Below are 25,000 nucleotides of genomic sequence, written 5' to 3'. Positions count from 1 at the left end.
ATATGAAAGCACTTTCTCTGCCACTTGCATTCATCGCAATCCTATCTGTGGAGACACTGGATTATTGCAGAAAGGCACCAAAAAGCCACTTGTTTGTTAGAAGCTGATTAAAGGCTCATGTTCTCTTTACACTGTTGATGGTAATTGTTTGGGCAGTTAAGTCGAGCCATCTGAAAGCACTTTCTCTGGGCCACTCTGCATTCATCGCAATCCCATCTGTGGAGACACTGGATTATTGCAGAAAGGCACCAAAAGCCACTTGTTTGTTAGAAGCTGATTAAAGGCTCATGTTCTCTTTACACTGTTGATGGTAATTGTTTGGGCAGTTAAGTCGAGCCATCTGAAAGCACTTTCTCTGCCACTTGCATTCATCGCAATCCTATCTGTGGAGACACTGGATTATTGCAGAAAGGCACCAAAAGCCACTTGTTTGTTAGAAGCTGATTAAAGGCTCATGTTCTCTTTACACTGTTGATGGTAATTGTTTGGGCAGTTAAGTCGAGCCATCTGAAAGCACTTTCTCTGCCACTTGCATTCATCGCAATCCTATCTGTGGAGACACTGGATTATTGCAGAAAGGCACCAAAAGCCACTTGTTTGTTAGAAGCTGATTAAAGGCTCATGTTCTCTTTACACTGTTGATGGTAATTGTTTGGGCAGTTAAGTCGAGCCATCTGAAAGCACTTTCTCTGCCACTTGCATTCATCGCAATCCTATCTGTGGAGACACTGGATTATTGCAGAAAGGCACCAAAAGCCACTTGTTTGTTAGAAGCTGATTAAAGGCTCATGTTCTCTTTACACTGTTGATGGTAATTGTTTGGGCAGTTAAGTCGAGCCATCTGAAAGCACTTTCTCTGCCACTTGCATTCATCGCAATCCTATCTGTGGAGACACTGGATTATTGCAGAAAGGCACCAAAAGCCACTTGTTTGTTAGAAGCTGATTAAAGGCTCATGTTCTCTTTACACTGTTGATGGTAATTGTTTGGGCAGTTAAGTCGAGCCATCTGAAAGCACTTTCTCTGCCACTTGCATTCATCGCAATCCTATCTGTGGAGACACTGGATTATTGCAGAAAGGCACCAAAAGCCAGTTGTGTGTTAGAAGCCGATTAAGAGTTCTTGCACTGGTGACACTGTTGTGAGTCCAGCCATCTGAAAGCACTTTCTCTGCCACTTGCATTCATCGCAATCCTATCTGTGGAGACACTGGATTTTGCAGAAAGGCACCAAAAAGCCACTTGTTTGTTAGAAGCTGATTAAAGGCTCATGTTCTCTTTACACTTGCATTTGATCTGTGGACACTGGATTATTGCAGAAAGGCACCAAAAAGCCACTTGTTTGTTAGAAGCTGATTAAAGGCTCATGTTCTCTTTACACTGTTGATGGTAATTGTTTGGGCAGTTAAGTCGAGCCATCTGAAAGCACTTTCACTGTCGACCGCAGCCCTCATAGCTAACTACCTATGTGTGGACACACTGGAGTGCTCCTGAGCGAAAGAGGCACCAAAAAGCCAGTTGTGTGTTAGAAGCCGATTAAGAGTTCTTGCACTGGTGACACTGTTGTGAGTCCAGCCATATGAAAGCACTTTCTCTGCCCGCTGTGATCATCGCAACGCTACCTGTGGAGAAACCAACGCCCTTGAGAGTATCCTTCTCCAGCAAGAGGAACCAGAGGTCCTGGTCTTCCCCTAAAGGCTCCAGGAGTGCCCTCAACCTCCTGCCCAGAGAGAGAGCCTCCTCCCTGGCCTGGCGCCCGGCGATCTCCAGCCCCCTCTGGAGCTCCAGGGCCTCCTGCTCCAACATGGCCAACCGCCGGGCCTGGAGAGGGTTTTGGGGGGTTTGGCTCAAGGCCCGGTTCGGTCCAAGGCCTGTGCCTGCGGCCAGCCACTGGCGCTGAAGCTGCTCCATGCTCTGCTGGGTGAGAAGGAGGTCTTTTGTGGCGCGGGACAGGAGGTCATCCAACGAGCCAGGGACCAGGGAGCCACCCTCATTCTCAGTGGTTGTTAAGGTCTTCCAAATGACCTTTGACCTCTTTGAAAAAGCCACCCTTGCTGCAAGAGGTACTGCTTTTTGAGAAAAAGTGAGGATAAAGTGAAAAAATCTTACAAGATGTTGAACTCATGAAGATAAAATGCAGACGGCTGAATGTGGAAACTGATAAAGAAATATGAAATATTAAAACATTGCCAGTGCACAGCATCCTTCATGCAGCAATTATTATAATACAGTAAATATACAGGTCAGTTTTGTCCATTTTCAACTGAAAAGCATCCAAGCACTTAAGTAATGTCTAATCACAGAGCATTAGGACTTTACTTAATCTCCTTCCCAACACCACCACTAGAGGGTGCTCTATGGGACACCTCAACACATCAGCACAAGCTTTGAAAGAGGCCTGTGTGGGAGGGAGAGTGCAAGCCAGAGACACCCAAATCAAAATGAGACACAAGATAGCCACAGATAGCCATGAAGATAGGCAGCATACAGCATAAAGCAAAGCATTATGGGCCAGGTGCTGGTGCAGTGGAGGACCTCACGAGGGCAAGGTCCTGTATGTGGAAGAGAGAGTGTGAAATGGCTGCGGGTTGGGATCAGTGCTTCACACAGATGCTGGTGAGTGTTGTCAGTGGCTCTGCTCAAAGCAGTTACCAGCAGGGGGCAGGAGTGAGCTACACGCTGTTAGATTGACTCGTGCTGAGCAGTAAAAGCTGTGACAAAGTGGAGGTAGCAGGTCACACTGGACAGGACAAGGTCCTCAGCAGGCAGTGACCAGGGCCTAACCTGCTACCTAAGCAGAGGCATATTTTGGGGGGGGTACCTGATTTCCCCCAGCTGTAAGACACAGACGCTGCACGATCCAGGAGCACAAACCAGTCATCTCCCGCCATCTGTGGCACTTCTTCTGGAAACTTCTCCTCCTCCTCCTCCTCCTTCTCTTCGTCCTTCTTAATCACCACCGTCCTCCTCCCCTCCCTTCTCTCTTCCGTCCGTTCTGTTAGTTGCCCAGCCGACGGCCCCGCGTTAGGGGGAGACGTTACTGTGGCACGCAGAGGTAGAAGCTGTCAGAAGCCATTACTAACCCAATCCCTCATCTCATGGCTTGTTGACTTTCTGGCTCGCGATGGCGGCCGCTTACTCTCAAGTCGGGCAGCTGCTGGAGTCGGCACCGGGGCATCGTGGGAAACGCGGTCCAACAGAACAAACCAAACGTCCTTGTCACCGCCATCATCATCAAGGCTCCTGAACCTCACTGCATGCATCCTCCTTTTGGCAGGAACGTTCTCTTTTTTACAGGACGGGGGAATAAGATATTAAACATACCCTTTATGGAATAAACCACAAAAAACACAAATGAAAACCCACATTAAATATATATACTTGCAAAGAAACTCTATCCATAACCAGCAAAGCAGAGGGTTCAAAGCACCTCCCAAAAACAACTGGGAATTCATATACATGAGTGTTCACTGTGAATTGCAAAACCTGCTGGGCCTTGTTTTTGGTCCCCTCTCTAAGTACAGGTCAGACAAGTACAAACGGGCTCTTACATGGAGCACAGGTTACTACTCCACCAGAGTGTGTTGTTAAGAGTGACCCGTAATGGAGTTCAGTCGAGACAAACCATGCAGTGTCTTGCAGTGAGCAAGGAGGAAAAGTGTTGACCCTACTTGACATATCAGAGGTCCTGACCAGACTACAGGGCTGGAGTGTGTTTGTCTTTGGAGAGTAGAGACAGAGATGAGCAGAAGGAGGAGGAAAGAGAGAAAGAGACAGTGTGAAAAACTAACCTCTCTCTCTCTCTCTCTCTCTCTCTCTCTCTCTCTCTCTCTCTCTCTCTCTCTTTGTTTCATTCTTTTTCTCTGTCTGTCACAAATCATTCAGTCTTCTGCATATACCATTCATTTCAGCTGACCAAGCGGTTTCTTCTCTCTTCATGGTTCAACAGAGAGCCATGGACAGCTTTCCTCACAAATAACTCTACAGCGTTCAGTGTGTGATGACTATCACCAGGGAGATCAACTGCAGCTCTGTGAAGAGGAACGTCCTCCTCTGGATGGGGAGAGTACTGTGGGTGATGGGTTCAGGGACATGTCAGGGTTAATGAGGATTTAAAATGAAGTGAGGCCAGTGGAAAACTCACACACACACACACACACACACACACACACACACACACAGACACACCCGCCCTCCCTCCCTTACAAGCCACACTGTAAATCTGTCTAAAATGTTACACTGTAATCAAAAACGGGGTAAACAGTTTTAAACACATTTCCTCATAATGTGTTGGCCTTGTTTATTCCCAGTAATTAATTTGGTAGTAACTCTTGCTTGGTTTCGTCCAGCTTGGTTTAGTCCAAACACTCCCCAGAGAAGTTACTCTTATGTTGTTTGCTGACTATAAATAACTGCAGATATTAAGTAAACACTTGAGTTTGCTTTGGTATTGCTCTGTGGTGAATCCTTCTCCCCCCTCTCTCTCCCTCCCTCTCTCTCTCTCTCTCTCCCTCTCTCTCTCTCTCTCTCAACATTTCAGCTCAGCTCTCATGCCTGACTGCCATTACATGAGAGAAACAGAACATTTGGAGCAATATGCATCTGATTCAGTAATGTCGTCTAACCAAGCATACTTATGCAATTAACAGGCCTCCATCGAATCATTAGCCTTTCATAAAGACTGAAAACCTCACGGCACACACTGTTGACAGTGGCCACACCGAGTCACACCAACCGCCACAGGGGACCTGCCTGCTCAGAAGAACTCTATGCTTTATGTGTTAGTGGCAACTGCAATCAAGATCAAGTACCTATAAAGTGTTCTAAGTACAGTGTACTTACTGATATACATAACTTTGGCAGAACCAAATTACATTTAAAAAAATATATATTTTCTGAATAGATTTGTGTCATTTCGATGTTTGGTTCCCAACCCTAGCCGCTTGTACCAATACCAATAACGGTTGGGTATTAAGATTTTTTAACCAGCATTAGTGCATACTGAATCTTCAAAATAGAATCTTCACAAGGTACCCATAGGCAGAAAAGGTGGCAGCCTCATCTTCCACAACTGTGACTGGGAACCTGTGCCACCATTAAAAGAATTATGGGAGCAACCAAGAGGAAACAGATAGCTAGTTCAGGATGTCACTGAAGAGTGAACACTGCTCTCATCTCAGAGAGACACTTGGGTAGAGAGAAATCAAAGAGGAGAGACGGGAAATGAGCCAAAGCCTTGTGTGAGCTCTTTGAGCGTTTCGAGCTACCTGCTGATCTGGAGTCAGCTCCTGCAGTGGGACCAGCAAGTGTAAGAGCACAGCTGGAGGCCTGTCCTGTCGTCATGACAGCAGAGCCGCATGGATTAAACACTTCTGCACCCAGATGCTGAGATGCGCATGTACATTCTTTCTTTCTCTCTTTCTCTCTCTCTCTCTGTCTCTCTCTCACGCATGCACACATGAACAAACGCACACATGCACGCACGCATAGCCCCATCAAAAAGTGTCTCAAAGCAACTTCAGACACTCCCAAGAAATCCCAGAAAAACTGTCTGGGATAGACAGTATAGGTTTAGGTCACAGCAGGAAGATGCCCAGACAGGCGGGCAGGCACCTTCTGTTGACCGGCCAAATGAAAGCAGATGTTTTCAGGACGCGTTACATAACAGGGTGAGCTATTCCCAGAGGGAGCCACGGCTTCACAGAGAGAGAGAGAGGGATGAGAGAGAGAGAGAGAGAGAGAAAGAGATAGAAAGCCAGAGTGAGAGAAAGACAGCAAAGAGACAAGATGAAAAAGTATAAAGGCAGAGAATGAGCAGGAGGGGAAGCCAGATCCTGGGATAGTGCTGCTTGATGAAAGAGTCCACTCTAAGAACAGCCCTGAGGGCATTAGTGAGGAGAGCCATTCACCCAGTTGCACAGGCCAGCAGGACCCATACAACACAACACAACACAACACCGGCCACTGGACCACAATCACTCACACACTATCAACACAACACTGGCCACTGGACCACAATCACTCACACAGTAATGGACATGTTCTTGCAAAGATACACATACAAACACACACACACACACACACACACACACACACACACACACACACCATCTGATCCAGCAGTCAAACACACACCTCCATCGAGGCTGCGGGAGGCCCTCTTGCTAGACGAGCGTTGGAAGGCGGGCGCGGGGCGGTCGATCATGGAACTGGCCTGGCGCGTCTGGGCCTGGGTGCGTCCACTGTAGCGGAACTTAGAACCCAGAGCCAGGAACTTCCTTGGGGTGGTGGCCGCTTCTGTGGAGGTCAGCCTACAGACGGACACACATACAAACACACACACACATAGAAAGCGGTGTTTATATTTAATGTGTTACTAAATGTATTAACTATTACTAATAGCTAGAGTGATGATGTTTGGTGTCCTCAGGTCACTCCAGGTGTGTAGTGGTCTCACCTGAAGAAGGTGTGGTGCTCCACACACACTTTCCACAGTTTCTTGGCGGCTTTGTAGTTGGGCAGCTTGAAGCCGATGGCGCTCTCATAGTGCTCCAGCACACACACACACACACACACACACACACACACACACAAATATACACAATGGGATGAAAATGGTCACATACTTCTAGTTCAGATTTACATCAGTGCATCGGTAACGTCAGTAACCACAGCAACAGACACAGAAACACACACACACACATACCTGTCCTGAACTTGAACCCAAGTGATTCACCAAGCAAAAAAACAAATCCATATGCACACACACACACACACACACACACACACACACACTAATAAAAGAGAGTGTTTCATAAAGCACAGTAATGAGAGCATACTGAGAAAACTAGGGAGAGTTCACTAACAGTTCATACTGTACCTACTGGGTAAGTGTGTGTGTGTGTGTGTGTGTGTGTGTGTGTGTGTGTGTGTGTGTGCATAGCTAAGAGTCTATTCAAAACACTGCTGTATTTTGTGTATCAGTGTGCATGTGTGGGTTTGTATCTCAAAGTGTATGTTTGGGGTGTATGTAGCTGTGTGGTTAAAGATACACATGTTTTTTTGCTGTTTTGAAACATGTGTATGTGTGTGCACATCTGAATTTCATATGTGAAATTGTGTCAATTTCAATGAGTGAAGTGTGTATATATATGTGTGTGTGTGTGTGTGTGTGTGTATGTGTGTGTGTACCTCTGAGGGGCGTATCTTGATGAAGAAGCTGCTGCGTTTGTAGGAGACCTTGAGCACCTTGGGCCAGGGGAAGCGGTTGATCCGCAGCTTGTCCTTATACACCATCAGACCACTGGAGCACACGCCCAGCATGATGTCCACCCCGTCCAGATCCTACAGCACACACACACACACGAGAGAGAGACAGACAGAGGGAGAGAGAGAGGGGGGGTGCATGATGAACTAACATGACTGATGATCTGCCATTACGTTACAGTCCTACTTTCATTTCAGTTCTCTCTGCTTATGGTGTCTAAATCTGGAGTCTAAATCTGTGACCTTGAATCTACATCTAATACAGTTTTTCTCAGTTGCTTTGGCTCATTTCTCAGATCAGAATGGTAATTCTCAAAACTGTTTGTTCAAACTCCATATCATCTTATCACTTGTGTACATCATTGAAGCAGTTTCTCCCCATCTTGAACAAATAGCAATGCTTTCGTACATCTATGCAACTGATTTTGTACAAATGTCTTTATGTTGGTCAAAATGCACTATACTGGTTCCCTGCTGAATAGTCCTACCCCATAAAACAAATTGGCCTTATTTATCGCATATTGCTTGTGTCATTACATGCAAATGTGTTGAACTAGTTGTCATAACTAGATGTCATAGTCTGTCTAGCATATATAAATATATGTAACCTGACAGACAGGAACGTTGAGATGTATAGAAAGATATATATATATAGTAATATTATTTTTCTTTACTTTTTTATACATTTTTTTTTTTAGTCAGACCTGTATATCCCTGGGCCCCTTTTTATGTTTCAACTGTTGCCTAACCTCTCATTGCCATGTAAAGCACTTTGGGTCAACTCCTGTTGTTTTTAAATGTGCTATATAAGTGACTTGACTTGACTTGAGATGCGACCAAGGGGTATTTTACGGTATATTGGTCATTTTTCATTTGCACATTGCTGTCACAATGTCTGACTGTCAACAGTAAAAACTGCATTTTTTTTTTTTGCAATCAACCCCCCTCCACACACATTAATGTGCAACTTTGTTTCTGAAATAGAAAATAGTTCTGCCTTGCGCATTGCTCATTAGAAAATACTTACAGAGTCACATTGACAACAAGACAAAACAGTTCATCTATCTTGACATAAACAATGGCATCATGTCTTGTCATTTTGATTGCACTGACCGTTTTATTAGCATACATATTTGCTTTTGAGGTATAAACTAAGCATTTTGAGCAAGATAAGGTTATCCACTATGCACTGCAGTTTGCACTAATTGTTTTGAGAAACAATGCACCAAGCGACTGAGAAAAACCGGAACAACAGTAAGACAGTAAGGTTCCACTGGAATTAAATGACTGCAGTGAAAGGGACTCTCCACTAGGGGTCATCACAAACCTAACTTACTTCTAAACCTGATAAATTCCATATTTCATTCAAATCCCTAGTTGGATGCATTTAGATTGACCTGGTTCTGCAACTAAAATCTGCGTGGCACATGTGTGGATCCTTTTTGGAAAACCATGAGCCTCACACACACACACACACACACACACACACACACACACACAAACACACACACACCTTTCAGAGATAAAAACACACACGGCACAGTGCCAGGGAGGGATGGAGAGCTAGCGGGAGTGGAGCCTGATGAGCTCTGGTGCTCTCGCGTGTTCTCGCTCACGTACACACTGACTACACCCATTGCCCCATCACAGAGCGCTTACAGTGCGATCACCTGACACTGAACATAATCTGGGTGGGAGCATGCACATTACCACACACACACAGGTCAGCTGTGTGTGTCTGTGTGTGTGTGTGTGTGAGAGACTGTGTGCATGTGTGGTAGTTCAGAGGTCATGAATATATCAGGTCAGAGCAGGCAGCCGGCCCTGTTGCACAGCACACTACAGGCTCCTCTGTGTCCCTATTTATGAATTAGCGGCCGCACTGTGACATTGCAGGCGCCCTCTAGCACAGCGGCGCTAATGCACTGATACCACACACACACACCCAGCTGATGCACTGATACACACACACACACACACACACACACAGCTGATGCACTGATACCACACACACACACACACACCCACACACACACACACACACGCACACCCAGCTGATGGACTCGACAGGAAAGAGGTAAGAAGTCAGGATGTAAACAAGCTCAGGACACAGCTGAAATCAATGCATGTGGGATGGAGTTCAGTACAAAATGAATATCAATAATGATCAAATAACTGTATTAAAAAACACATTCATATGCCAGCAAGAGAGTTGGTTTGCATATTCATTTAAAATGAATTCTTCAACTACTACAACTACTTGCGCTACTACTACAAAACACAAACACACACACACACACACCCTTAGCCTGGTGCAGGTCCACCCCGTACATGGAGAGCTTCTTGGCGTTCTCCAGGAACATCATATCAGCCTGGGCCGGACTCATGGACCTGTGGGGACACAGTGGGGCTCATTAGCATGAGAGCTTTGCTTCGCATGAGAGTGTGTGTGTGTGTGTATGTCTGTATGAGAGTGTATGTTTGTGTAAATGTGTGTGTGTGTGTGTGTGTGTGTGTGTGTGTGTGTGTGTGTGTGTGTGTGTGTGTGTGTGTGAGATTGTATGTTTGTGTAAATGTGTGTGTGTGTGTGTATGTGTGTGTAAATGTGTGTGTGTGTGTGTGTGTGTGTGTGTGTGTGTGTGTGTGTGTGTGAGATTGTATGTTTGTGTAAATGTGTGTGTGTGTGTGAGAGTGTATGTTTGTGTACATGTGGTGTGTGTAAATGTGTGTGTGTGTGTGAGTGTGAGTGTATGTTTGTATAAATGTGTGTGTGTGTGTGTGTGTGTGTGTATGTTTGTGTAAATGTGTGTGTGTCTGTCCCTGTCCCTCTGACCTGTAGGTGCGGTGCAGCTCCATGATCTTCTCCTCCAGCTCCTTGCTCTGGCCGGGCGCCAGCTTGAGGTCCTTGGCGTAGTCGGGCGCGTGCACCTCGGGCGTCGTACTCGCCCAGCTCCGACTGCAGCGCGTACGAGCCCAGCAGTGCCAGCGTCACAAACGAGCACGGCAGCCGGCTCGCCTGGATGTCCTTACGCAGCTGCAGACACAGGAAGTACCTGGAGGGGAGGGAGGTCAGGGGTCAAAGTTCAAAGGGCATATCCATAGGTCAGAGAGGAAGAGAGAGAGCGAGAGAGAGAGAGAGAGGGAAGAGAGAGGAAGAGAAGGGATCGATAAAGCTACAAGCAGAAATAAAAATGAAATTGGTTGTCTATGTAAGTGTGTGTATGAAGGTGTGTATGTATGTATGTGCATGTGTGCTTGTATGTGTGATATGTGGATGTGTGTGCATGAGCGATGAACGTCACATGAATGTCTATGTGAAGGTGTGAAGGTGTGTGTGTGTGTGTGTGTGCATGCGGGTTTGGAGAAGCCACAGCAGGGGGTTAAGGGGGTTTCATTTCACTAATGAAGTCAACAACCTGACGGGGCAGGATTAGAGAAAGATGAGGTATGAGAGAGAGGGAGAGAGAGAGAGAGAGAGAGAGAGAGAGAGAGAGAGAGAGAGAGAGAGAGAGAGAGAGAGAGAGAGAGGAGAGAGAGAGAGAGAGAAGAGAAATGGAATTATGGAGATGGAGACATGCATAAAAAAGACGGACATGGAGCACACAGAAAAAGACAGTTCTAGCAAAGAGAAAGAAAGAGAGTGAATGAGCTAGTTAAAGTGAAGAAAGGCTCATGCTCAGACTCTGGAGGTGAACACCACCTTGTGATGTCTTCAGATAGCTGGGCAGGATCGGGGGGGTAGAACTTCACATTGAAGGTGAAGTCATAGTCGGTCCCTGATACACACACACACACACACACACACACACACACACACACACACACAAACACAAACACATACACATTCACAATGCTTATTGTTTGTTTGTTTGTTTGTTATTTATGTGTATATTGGACCTCTGATCAAGTTTGTAATATACATTAAAAGAAAACTCAAAACACCTGCTCAATATATAATACAATCACAATGCAATGTGGAAAAACACACACTTCCACTGACAAGAACATTATAAGCAGGCTGTATAATCTCACCAACAAGATAGAATCTCACTCACCTGGCACCTGCCTCCGAATCTCCTTGGTGAAGTCCAGCCAGGTCTGTAAGGCAAAATGTATACCTTAAGCAGATCTTTTATGTCACACTGCATACAATAAGCAGGTATTTTATGTCATGCTGTATTCCTATGGCATGCTCAGTACATTTCACTGCACAACATGCATGTATAGTACACTAATTACATAGTATGTATGAAAAGTAGAGAACAGAAATAAACAGTGGCAGAAAATAATTCAATAGAATAGAGAATAAAGCAGAATAGAATAGAATAGAGCAGAATAGAATAGAATAGAATAGAATAGAATAGAATAGAGCAGAATAGAATAGAATAGAATAGAATAGAATAGAATAGAATAGAGCAGAATAGAATAGAATAGAATAGAATAGAATAGACTACACTCACTAATTAAAAATAAAATTGGAAAGAAGCATTAACCCTTTGAGACCTTGAATTTGTCATTGTAATCTATACATCCTATATCTTGTTTTTGTTTATTTTTCAGGACAGTCAGGGATTTGTACCCATCTTGGAAAGTATAATGCATAGCCTATGTCTCTTATGTCAGCCTTATCAAGAAAAAACATTTGTGTTTTTATGTCACCAGGAAGCATGTCAGTAGAAATAACTTTTCATATTTACGTGGGATAATTGGAATCTTGAAATATAATAATCGTGACGCTGGGATATTCTGTGGCTTACCAATTTACGAGATGTATATGTACTGAGTGAGACAAATATTTTATTTATTAGGCTATTGCTTATTCACTTGAATAGCCTATATTGTCACTATACCATTGGACTAAGCATGTGCATGCCGAGACCATTTTTTTTTGGACAGCGAGTTCATTATCTTGGGTTGCTATTACATTATGGTGGTTGGCAGGTCATTGTCTGCAGCAGTCCTGTATCTTTAGAAAAAAATGTATGTGTAGCACTCGCTCAAATTGATAACACTCGTTAATAATAAGCCAATTTTCATTCATTGTTGACATGGTCCATGGAGGCTCAGGCGGTGTCCGGGACCTGATGAACACGGGCTAAAAAAGCACAAACGAGTCGCGAAAGTTGCAGCCGCGGACGACAGGGAAAGTGCAGGCAGCCACGGTGAGTGATTGGTCGTGTAAAATGAACGTTGCTGATGTCTGGGTTACACAAAGCTATAATGACACAATCAATATGTTTTCTTAATGACCGACAGTTTAGTTTAGTTTATAGATAAGAAATAATTTTGCCTTAAAGTAGGATAGGCCAAACGCTCGGGAAAAGGCTTGATTTACACACCCTGTAAAGTGCCATAATGGTTTACCAAATGACAGACAGTTGAATTTCTGAATAAAAAGAATGGTACAGTTTTGAAATCTTAAACGTGTAACCCCACACAAGCATAACGTGGTTGTAGGGAGGGAATGTGCTATTTTGGAATTTTACCCGGATACAACGAATAGCCTATTTTTTGATTGGATGTCGGTGGCTATTTATCTGTCTTATGTCTGGTGAGTGGTGCGCTAGTTCTGAACCCTGCGAGAAATCCTCTTGTATCCCTGCGTCTCCTCTAGGCTACTAATTATGCAGATACCTTGACATCCCTAGTAATATTTCTGCGTGAGAAATGCAAGGTGTGGCGTGTGAGCCCATTGCGCAAGACTTGAGAACCCTGTTTTAAATTATCATTGTAACCATTTGTGTAAGCAGAAATATTGTTGTGCTGAGTTCTAAGAACAGAGAGTTCAAGTTAAATGTTGTTGTGCTGAGTTCTAAGAACAGAGAGTACAAGTTAAGTGTGCATCTAGACAGACCTGCACGCTGTCTGTGTGTGTGTGTGGGTGAGATAAGAGTATGTCACAATGAAGTCGCTATGTCTTGCTTCCTATTTTCTGTGTGCATCTGTACAATAAAAGACACAGCTTTTGGGCTGCAGAGTCAGAGACTGATGGTGTGAGGAATTCTTCCTTACATTAGCAGGCTCTCCTCTTGGTACCAGAGTTTGTGGGCAAAGCCATACTACATGTTGTGGTTCTTGTATCTATATGTTGGGGTTAAATTCCCTGACAGTTACCAACAATATGGAGGAATTGTTTTGGGGAAGCAGTTGCACTATATCCCACTTTTGCTGCCTTTTTAAGCAACTTAAATCCATAGCCTAGATGAGCATTGTGCATGCGTTACAACTTGTTACCTTTATATGGCTCTGGAATAGAGCAGAATAGAATAGAATAGAATAGAACAGAACAGAACAGAACAGAATAGAATATAATAGAATAGAATAGAATAGAATAAAGCAGAATAGAATAGGGCAGAATAGAACAGAACAGAACAGAATAGAATAAGGTAGAATAGAATAGAATAGAATAGAATAGAATAGAACAGAATAGAATAGGGCAGAATAGAATAGAGCAGAGCAGAGCAGAATAGAATTAGAACAGAGCACAATAGAATAGAATAGAATAGAAAAGAATAGAAGAGAACAGAATAGAATATAATATAATAGAGTCCCGAAGCCATGACGTAGCGTTGCCAAGGCAGCAATTTCACTGGATCTAAACAAATCAATCTAACCATTGAAATCGCCATAGCGGTGGCTTTCTTAATCTATTTCAATAATGATAACGTTTCTAAGACGTTAGTATATTTTTTTACACTGTAGGAATCACATACTACAACATATATTAATACCAACACGATCAAATTCGTGACTACAGAGTTTTATTTTAGCATGGGTTTCCTCCGTAAAAGAGAACTGCATGTAACTTCACAGCATGCGGTTAAAATCCTTAAATTCACGGACGTGTTTTGGCTTTATTTTTTTGGCAAAAAACGTCGCTCTTAACAGCCGCCAGTCTTTGAGAAGACGTGAAATATCCACTGGAATTTTGTTTCTTTCTATTACACCTGCCAGGGAATCCGTGTTATGTGGCTAAGCTGCTGCCTAGCAGGTAAAACAAGTTTAAATGGATATATTTATTTTTATTTGCTATAAATGATGCCACATGTCTAAATTCAATGCTATTTTTGCCACTTCGAAAGTTTGTTTAGATTCAGTGATTCTGCTGTCATGGAAACGCTACGTCACACTTCGGGACTCTATTCATAGGTGCCACCTACGTCACTATCAAATAGAATGCCGCCAGAGCCGGACAGTAACGGAGTACATTTACTTGAGTACAGTACTTGAGTACAATTTTGAGGGATCTGTACTTTACTCGAGTATCATTTTTGGGGAGTACTCATGACTTTCCTCAAGTACATTTGAGAGGCAAATATTGTACTCTTTACTCCACTACATTTCTATCCATAACTGTGAGTACCCGATACTGGCTTTTCGCCAAAGTCAACTCCATGGTCAGATTTAGATAAGACGAAACCATGGACGAATCAATGGATGAAGACGCAGCAGGTCCATCCCGGCAATGTGCCAACCTGTGGCCCCACCTCACCAGACTATTTCAATTTTCTGAACAAGTTAATGATAGTTTTTAGTATTTTGTATTTGAAATACGTATTTTAAATTCATGTATTAGAAATACTGCCCATCCCTGGCAACATGGTAAAAAGATGAAAATGACTTTTAATGATTTTACTTCAAATTCATTTTACATTCTCCAAGGTATTAACATAAACATTTTTCATAACTGTATGTACTATGCTACTCTTGTACTCTTGATACTCAAGTACTTTTAAAAACAAGTACTTTTACTTAAGTAGACATCTGACTGTTGTACTTTTACTTGTACTTGAGTAAAATTTAGCAAAGGGTATCTGTACTTTTACTCAAGTAATGAAGCTGTGTACTCTGTCCGCCTCTGAATGCCGCCATATTCACGAGGGGTGTGAACCAGACGTGAACGGTAATGTGTTTCTTTTTAATAAACTGCCAGGTACACTTACAAAGTTCTCAATGCTTCGGTTTACATGTAGAGACCCTCATTATGATACTGTGTAAGTGTGGTGCTATTTTGAGCCTTGTTAGTGGTATAGAAATAGCGATTTCTTTTTACTGTACGTGTGCCCCGAAGGCTAGCGTTAAACGCTAATTAGCGGTTTGCAATAAAACTGGTCACATTCGACTAGCATGAAAACAAATCCCAGTGAACGGTCGAACTCGTTACACATGTGTTATTAATCCCTAGGTTCATTTTGCGCCGGAATTGTCCTTTAAAAAGTGTTTCAACTGTCCCGGCTCTCCACTGATGCTTATCAATATGCTGTGGCTGGATGGGTCAAAAACATGAAAGTGCGGCACCTGGCCACCAAGGATTTATATTTAATCATTGGAAATGTAAGCATTATGTAAAAACAATTCAAATATATTATTTTGGTGGTAGTTTACTCTGACTAGGTACATGTAGTAGCGAGTTGTTAGCTAAGTGGCTAACAGCTACCACTCATTTTAGTGTCATACAGTAGCTAGCTGTCATTAATCTGGATAATGTTCTTTAATGTCAGATGTGTTTATACATATTTTATACACTCCATGGTTTATACTCATTGAAAGAACATGAAGGGAAGGGAAACAAGGCGATTGTGACTTTATGGGAGCAGTTTGTGGGGGCTTATCAGCTGTTAGCTGTCAGACGGTCAGCTGTTGTGACCACTGAGTGGCTAAGCGGGGCGCAAAGCTACAGATACATCATGTGACACAAACGAATAGAACAAAATAGAATTAGAATACCTTCATAGTGGGCGTTTCCCAGATAGCCACACCATAATAGTCTCTTTCCAGCAGGTTGAGGTGGTCACACACTTTTGTGAACAGCTCCTGGCCTTTGGCATGTTTCTACACACACACACACACACACACACACACACACACACATACACAAACACACACACACACACAGAATTTGCATGTATGAATTTATCAGCCGCAGATAAGTAAATGGTACATTTTGTATATGTTGTGTGTGCTCCCTGGGACAAAAGCCCACAGAAAGAAAGGGAGAGAATAAAAAAGAGACAGAGAAAGACAGAGAGAGGGGGGGAACAGAGACAGAGAGAATGTAAGAAAGAGAGAAAAAAGGGAAAGAGAAAGAGAGAACTCTACTAGACAGTCTAGGACAGGCGACAAATGAGTCACCAGCGAACGACTTAAAAGTTCAGCCACCTGCCCCAGACCCCAAAAAGAGCAAAGCAAAGCAGAAGTGATGACTCCAGATCATCCCAGACTCCCTCCACCCCACAGCTCCGTTGGAGTTAATTAGGCCCAGGAGCGGCTCACTGGCACGGGGAGAGGAGAGGAGAAGGATCCCTCGGGTCCTGGAGGAGACGCACTCAGTGGCGCTAGACACGCTTACACACACACACACACACCACCACACACTAGACACACAAAGACATACACACACACACACCACACCACCACACACTAGACATCCACTACACAATAAGCCCCTAATTAAAAAGACCACAATGATGAGGAGACGTGTGTGTGTGTGTGTGTGTGTGTGTGTGTGTGTGTGTGTGTGTGTGTGTGTGTGTGTGTGTGTGTGTGTGTGTGTATATTCGTAATTGAAAGGTAATTGAAAGGCAACAGTGAAAAATAGTACAATGTGTGTGTGTGTGTGTGTGTGTGTGTATGTGTGAGAGTGTCTCATCGAAGTCACTTCATCATTAAGCAGTAAATACATTTTCTGAAGTGCCTCTGGTCCCCAGTCACAAAGGCAACATCTGTGTGAGTGTGTGTGTGCGCGTCCACATCTGTATGTGTGTGTGTGTGTGTGTGTGTGTAATACCAGTGTCTGGAATGGCTCAATTTTCGGAGCTTATTGTATGACAGTGTGTGTTTTAGAGTACATCAGTGAGTGTGTGTGTGTATGTGTGTGTGTGTGTGTGTGTGTGTGTGTGTGTGTGTGTGTGTGTGTGTGTGTGTGTGTGTGTGTTGGCTACAGTAGGCTAGGGCATGAGGGCAGCCCAGGGTCATGTAGTTGCCACAGGAGAGGAAATAAGATGATAGTGATGAGTGTGGCACGGATGGATAAAGAGGATTTGGGACAGACCCGTTTCTCTGTGGAGGGACAGCAAGATTAGAATGATGCCTCCTGGACAATAATGTAAAGTGTGCGTGTGTGTGTGAGAGAGAGAGAGAGAAAAAGAGAGTGTATGTGTCTATGAGAGAGAGCATGTATGTGTGTATGTATATGTGTGTGTGTGTGTTTTTTTATACATAAATGGGTGTATATGTTGTGGCGCACATGTGTATGCAACACTCCTGCTAAACAGATTAGCATAAAGCATCAAGTGAGGCCACCCTGACCTGTGCCCTCTACTCTTATGCACAGAGGCAAATCAACCTTCACTTGGGACATCAATCACTCTTATGAGCCATTTCATATCAGGACAAATGGGCTCTGGTAGGTTATGTCAGCACAGGGACAGCAGAAAACAGTGTGTGTGTGGGTTTGTGTGTGTGGGTGTGTCTGTGTGTGTGCGCATACACGTGAAAATATAGAGCGTTGTCCAGGAATGTGACCTGTGACTTTGTAGTGCATATTTCTGGGTCACCACAGTGTGTGTGTGTGTGTGTGTGTGTACGTCCACATCTGTGTTCTTACATCCAGTTCACACTCGTAGAGAGTGTCGTCCAGCAGTGTGACTTTGCACTGCATGATCCTGGGTCGGCGCGGGGCCTTGGCCGGCTTGACCTCGTCCTCCTCTGCGCTCTTCTCCTTTTCTCCTTTGGCCTCCCCCTCCCCCTCTCCCTCTCCCTCTCCCTCCGCCGCCTCTCCTCCGTCAGGCTTGCCCTCCTCCGCCTCCTTCTTCTCTTTCTCCGCCTCTCCGACCTCCCTCTTGGCTTTGGCCTTCTCTCCTTTCCCTCCTCCCTCCTCGTCTGAGTCAGCGTCCTCCTTCTGGTCCACAGGGGCCGGCTGTGAACACACACACACACACACACACACACACATACACACACAAGCAACAGTACAGTGTTAACATCTCTTTCCCAAATTTCATACTCAGGACATACAGTTTGACCTTAGTGACACAGGGCTTTTTAATTTATATATATATATATATATATATATATATATATATATATATATATATATATATATATATATATATATATATAAAAAAGTTGTTACAATAAATCTTGCATTCCAAGATTCTTCAATTCATCTGTCTCTATCTACTTCAGACACAGTTCATCTACTAATTCCCATTCACCCATTCACATTTTCCCCAACATACATTTTGTTTCACTTTCATGGAATGAACCGGCGGCAGACCACCCAAGCAGGACCTGTGAGAGGCCTGCTAACTATCCCAGTGGAACCAAGAGAAGTATGTGTCCTGTGTGGTGGCCAGGGAATCCAGACACAGTGCCCCTTTTGTGGGCTGAAATCATATTGCTCCATGGCAGAGAGAAGACACAGACATGGAGGGGTGGGGGGCGGGGGGTAGCTCGTTGACAATAATTAACTCTAATTGGTGACTGTAATTAGTGAAAACAAGAGAGAGAGAGAGAGAGAGAGAGAGAGAGGAGAGAGGGAGAGAGAGAGGGGGGAGAGAGAGAGAGGGAGAGAGGGAGAGAGAGGGGAAGAAAAGGAGAGAGAGGAAGAGAGAGAGAAAGAAAGAGGGAGAGAGAGAGAGAGGAAGAGAGAGGGAGAGAGAGAGGGGGGAAGAGATAAAAGTTTGTATTGAGGTCAGCGGTGGCGATGTGATTCACCATGGGAGCGCGCTGCTCTGGGTGAATAATTCAGAGGCTTCGCCATGAGAAAAAGCCTCGCCGAGCAATCTGGGTGCGTGAGGACCAAACTATGGAACGTAGCTGTTAAAAGTTGGACAAAACTGGTGTAAAATGCCCCTCAAACACACACAGGGATGTGCAGTGGCTTAAAGGCACAGTCCATAATTCAGGGAGGTAGTGTTAGTCATGACAGGTGCATTTAGGGATTTTCCCATCACGGTTTTCTAGCTATCTGTGTGTGCACTCACCAGTACTTGCTCTGTTAAATTGGATGCAAACAAACTAAATGGTTCAGACCAGGAGCTATTCCAGCCAATCAACGCTTAAGGGTTGGGTATTTATTTATTTGCTGTTTGATTGGCTGTTGAGTTGAACCTTGCCACTAGCCTGACGAGCCAGACCCACATTAAAATGTAGGGTCTGGGCACTCACCGTTCGCAGTGCTCAGTCCGAGGGGCGGGAAAATCAGTTGTCTTTCAAATTCCCTCTGCACGCAATAGGACAGCGCTATGAATCCCATGCGTTTCCCACCAGCGGAGCTAGTTGGCTAGTTCAAACTTTTGCCAGCTTAATAAAAGCTTAACTCGTGTCACACTGTTCGCCAACAGCAACATTATCTTATTTGTTTTCAAGTAACAGGGAATTCAAGCCAAACCGTTGCAACTCTGCCATCAATCATTATGTTAAGCCCGCCTAACGACTCTATACATGATTTGATTGGCCTGATAGAAGTTTAATTTTTCGAGCTCACAAGCCACCGGAGAGTTGCTAGACTAGCCCTGGCAGCAAATGTAATTTGCTGCCGCTAGGATGCATCTAGATTTCTAGGCTACCTTGCCACCATCAAGAACTGCACCTTTAAGAGCACAGTACAGTCTGCTAATGCCTCCTTGGCACTGGACGAGGAAGTTGGACCGTGAGGATGAAATCTTGTGTGTTGAACTGCACAGACAGACAGGGCACGGGATAAAGCTCCAGACTCCTGAAGCTGAGCTGCTAGGCCAAACATGCAGACAACAGGAGGGACTAGCAATACTGATGCCACTGTACTGTATATTTCCACACCAGTCAGTAGCAATACTGATGCTAATGTACTGTATATCTCCACACCAGTCAGTAGCAATACTGATGCTAATGTACTGTATATCTCCACACCAGTCAGTAGCAATACTGATGCTAATGTACTGTATATCTCCACACCAGGGAGTAGCAATACTGATACTAATGTACTGTCTCTTCACTTGCAAAGCCAGCTTTGCTTTAAATAGGACATGAGGATGAAAAATGTCTGAACTACAGTAAATGTACCATTTCCACATCTTGGTAAACATGAACATGAATGTTATTTATGGGCAACATAACTCTTGATTTACAGTGCAGACACAGTGTCAGTAGCTCTCCCACTTCAAAACTGACACTTAGTGTCTGACAAGCGTCTCCATCCACTATCTGCCTGCAGCAGTTATTACAGTAACCACTCTGTTCACTTCTAGACATCTAGTGCTCCGCTTCAATTATTCATACGCACCACTCTCAACAAGCCCGTGTTCTCTCAAGGCATTTGCAAACACTGGTGCCTAAACTAAAATAGGCCTGAAATGTAGGACAAGCGTGTAATGAACAAGCTCCATCTCAGACACAGTGGAGCGGGATGGGGGCGGGCAGATGTTGGGGTCAGCGAAACCTCACGGAGAACGACACTATCAGTGTTGTGAAAATAAAGATAGAAGACAAAGCTCGACGGCTGGATGTGTCACTTTGGATGAAAGGGTCTGGTGACCACATGACGAGTACAAATGGTGGTCAGTTACGAATGGCGTTCATTATATAAGCAGCTATAAACGGAGACTTGGGCGGGGAGTGATGAATTTGCCACACCTCTCGTGTCTTGTGTGACATCCTGCATGCAATTTACTCCTCATTTATCTCAATGCATGCATGGGCGATTAGCCCACTGCCGTTGGCAGGGTAAGGCTGCAGACACACATCGTGCCTGACTTTGACTCCTGCTTGCGAAGCAACTTCTGCACTCAATCACCATTTCAGGACCCTGGCCAAGGACCTAAAAATGCTACATATGCTTACCTGGCATGCTGAACCTGTGAATGCTATCTTAAAGGAGAATTCTGCTGATTTTTCACATAAATCTTGGTTTCTTAAGGTCACCAAGTGCTGTTGGTATGAAGAAAACCCGAAAACCTAGCTCGAGTTGCTGCAGCCAACAGCTAGAGCTACCAGGCAGCTACAGCGCTACACTCTGGGGGCCTGAACATGGGGGCTCAGCATTCTCATGAGCATTATCTTAATAAAACATTACAGTACAACTGAACATAACACATCATAAAATAACAACACCGCATGGCCCAGTATAGAACGGGCCAAAACTACAGGACGCTCTCATGTCCTGCTGTGATGGCAGTACGAGCGTTAAAAACAGGCTTGAGTGTCCACACACGCCCCTCTAGAGAAGAGTCACGCCCTGCTCAACGCTCTGCTCTGTCTAAATGCGAGTTACATAACAGCAGGATTAGCATCAGCTAACCCGGCCTTCACACCAAGCTGGGACCATTACATCCTAAAACTGCACCAAAAACACGCATGCTGGCATGTTGCAGTAAGACAGTAGGTGCTGGAGGTCAGTGTGCATGCTGAAAGCCTGGCATGTTGCAGTAAGACAGTAGGTGCTGGAGGTCAGTGTGCATGCTGAAAGCCTGGCATGTTGCAGTAAGACAGTAGGTGCTGGAGGTCAGTGTGCATGCTGAAAGCCTGGCATGTTGCAGTAAGACAGTAGGTGCTGGAGGTCAGTGTGCATGCTGTGCTGGGTATGTTGAGTAAGACAGTAGGTGCTGGAGGTCAGTGTGCATGCTGAAAGCCTGGCATGTTACAGTAAGACAGTGTAGGTGCTGGAGGTCAGTGTAAATGCTGAAAGCCTGGCATGTTACAGTAAGACAGTGCAGGTGCTGGAGGTCAGTGTACCCCTGGGGCCTGAGGAGTTGAGGGGGGAATCACTCATCATTGGCTCCTCATTCAAAGCTCATCATTCCCAGCCACTTACAACTTATATTGACACATCAAATATTACATGTGCATTGATACGGCATCATAGGATGCCCTCCTCAGGTGAGGGTCTATATGCATAGACCATTGATAATGCTTCATTATAATGTAAGCTTGGTTCTAGGCATTGGTAATAGGTGAAGTTGCGGTTCTATGGTTTGGACCTGGTTCTAGGCATTGGTATTTGGTGTGGTGTTAGGGCTCTACAGTATGGTTCTGACCTGGTTCTATGTATTGGTATTAGATGTGGTGTTGGGGGCTCTGTGGTTCTGTCCTGGCTCTAGGCATTGGTACTAGGTGTGGCGTTGAGGTTCTACGGTTCTGACCTGGTTCTCGGCGCTGCTGAGGGAGTGCAGGTCGAGGGCAGCGTCGCCTCGGCCCTCGCTGCGCCTTCGGGCTCGGGGGGCGATGGTTTCTTGGCTCGCCCTGGCCCGGGCGTCAAGGCCTGCTCTGGGTCGGCCCCCCTCGCCCGTCCGAAAGCACTGGGCCAGCCCGCTTCAGGAAGGACGAGAAGAGGCGCGAGAGGCCGCGGCCCGCCGACGTGCGCTGGCGGGGACGCAGCTGCACCTCCTCCTCGCCCCCGGCCACCGGCGCCGCAGGGGAGCCCGGGGCTGGGCCAGACGCGGGGCTGTCCTGGGGGTCCGAGGTCACGGCGGGGGGGTCAGCAGAGGCAGGGGGGTCGTCCGACGGCTGCTGGGAAGGCCGCTGGGACTGCTGCTGCTGCTGGTTGGCCTTCTTCTGCTGGCTCTCAGCCTCGTCTGTCGTCATGGCCGCCACTGAGGAGAGAAGATTAACAAATACTCAATACTCATACTCATAACATTTTATTATAGAATATATTTGTTTATATTTATTTATACAGGTGGGTCTAAAAAAAAAAAAAGAATATCATGGAAAAGTTCATTTTTTATTTCAAAATGTGAATCTTTCATATACTCTAGATTCATTAGATATAAAGTGAAATATGTCAAGCCATTTTTTGTTTTAATCTTGATGATTAGGGCACACATCTGAAGTACTGGAGGTTATAATACTGAAATGTCAATCTTTTAAAAAAAGAAATTAACTCATCTGACTACTGTAATCTAAAAGATTTCATTTCAATATTGGTTGGGCTCCTTTTGCGTCATTTTGGCGTGGTATGGAGCCAATCAGCCTGTGGCACTGCTGAGGTGTTATGGAAGCCCAGGTTGCTTTGATAACGTCCTTAAGGTTGTCTCTATTGTTGGGTCTGGTGTCTCTCATTTTCCTCTTAACAATATCCGATAGATTCTCTATGGGGTTCAGGTCAGACGAGTTGTCTGGCCAATCAAACACAGTAATACCACGGTAAGCAAACCAGTTACTAGCAGTTTTGGCACTGTGGTCAGGTGTTGAGATCTGCTGGAGAAGGAGATCAGCATCTCCATAAAGCTTGTCAGCAGATGGAAGCATGACGTGCTCTAAAGTATCCTGGTAGAAGGCTGCATTGACTCTGGAATTGACACACAGTGGACCAACACCAGCAAATGACATGGCACCACAAATCATCACTGACTGTGGAAACATCAAACTGGACTTCAAGCAACTTGGATTCTGTGCCTCTTCACTCTTCCTCCAAACTCTTGGGACCTTGATTGGACCCTGATATCCAAATGAAATGCAAAATTTGTTTTTCTGTGAAAGGAGGAGTTTGGACCACTGAGCAACGGTCCAGTTCTGTCTCTTCTTAGTCCTGATTCAGGAGTGGCTTGACACTAGTACTGTGCCACTTGTAGCCCATTCCCTGGACACGTCTGTGCGTGGTGGCTCTTGATGACTCCAGACTCCAGCCTCAGTCCACTCCTTGTGATGTTCCCCCAAGTTCTTGAATCGGCTTTACAATGAGTGCCTTCTGGACAATTATCAAGTCAGAAGTCTTTCCCATGATTGTGGTTGTGTTTACTGAACCAGACTAGGCTCAGGAAACCGACATTTACTAAAACAGAAAATGGCTTGAAATATTTCACTCTAAATATAATGAATATATAAAAGATTCACTTTTTGAAATAAAAAAAAAATTTGAGACCCACCTGTATATGTTTACATTTATGTCTGCCACTTAATAACTTATATTTAGACAAACAATTGAGAATAATTCTAGTAATAATACTGGTCATGTTCATTACAACTGTTTCCTTCAACATAGACGATGCATAGTATTTTACACATAAAAAGAAAGTGCTCTAATGGTTCAGCTTTCTAACACATGATTTTCAGATAGTCAATCTAGTCCATCTAGTCTACAGTCAGTGGCAGTTCCCATCATATACAGAATATGCTCAACTGGAACTACCTTCCACTGCACTTTGTGAATATCATGCATATATCAAAGGTCACATGAAGAGTTCACAAGTTCACAAGAGGTCCCTCTCCATTGCTTAAGGTTAGTACAGAGTGCAGCATCATGAGAGTGATGAGTTAATATTGTTTTCAAATGACTAGCACTGAGAGGGCTGCTTTAAGGTCACGCATCACATCACATCACTAACACCTTTCTCACACTCTCCTCCATTAGGTATCAATAATAAATGAGCTCAGAGATGCGCATACACACGCATGTATGACCACACACACCCTCTCTTTCTCTCTCTATCTCTCTCACACACACCCTCCCTGAAAAACATAGAAATGGCTAATTGCTGTGTGTGTGTGTGTGTGTGTGTGTGTGTGTGTGTGTGTGTGTGTGTGTGTGTGTGTCTCTATGTGTCTGTGTTTGTGTGTGTGTGTGTATGTGTGTGTGTGTGTGTGTGTGTGTCCAATACAGATGGGAGGGCCCAGCAGGAGTGGGTGGGCAAGTGGAGAGACTCTGCTGGCCCTGCATAAATGTCACTGACACACAAACACTGATACACACACACACACACACACACAATAGAGCGCACATCCTCTTTAGCCAGGGCTGGGCTTGTGTTTCCCAG

At 44.7% G+C, this 25,000-nt stretch overlaps 1 protein-coding gene across 1 annotated transcript in view; it reads right to left on the bottom strand.

Moving 5' to 3' along the window:
• Positions 1-25,000, bottom strand: part of epb41a (erythrocyte membrane protein band 4.1a) — a 71,662-nt gene that overhangs the window by 31,513 nt on the left and 15,149 nt on the right. The window contains 15 exon segments of the mRNA XM_048229177.1: positions 1,622-2,068; positions 2,821-3,039; positions 3,139-3,285; positions 6,135-6,310; positions 6,457-6,554; positions 7,191-7,342; positions 9,568-9,656; positions 10,099-10,199; positions 10,201-10,318; positions 10,966-11,041; positions 11,321-11,363; positions 15,993-16,097; positions 17,872-18,183; positions 22,388-22,556; positions 22,603-22,837. Of these exon segments, the coding sequence (XP_048085134.1) occupies positions 1,622-2,068; positions 2,821-3,039; positions 3,139-3,285; positions 6,135-6,310; positions 6,457-6,554; positions 7,191-7,342; positions 9,568-9,656; positions 10,099-10,199; positions 10,201-10,318; positions 10,966-11,041; positions 11,321-11,363; positions 15,993-16,097; positions 17,872-18,183; positions 22,388-22,556; positions 22,603-22,829 (2,479 nt within the window). The 5' untranslated portion in view covers positions 22,830-22,837.

Source organism: Alosa alosa, chromosome 20 (assembly GCF_017589495.1).
Source record: "Alosa alosa isolate M-15738 ecotype Scorff River chromosome 20, AALO_Geno_1.1, whole genome shotgun sequence".
NCBI lineage: Eukaryota > Metazoa > Chordata > Actinopteri > Clupeiformes > Clupeidae > Alosa > Alosa alosa.
This window is presented reverse-complemented; position numbering and strand designations above follow the sequence as displayed.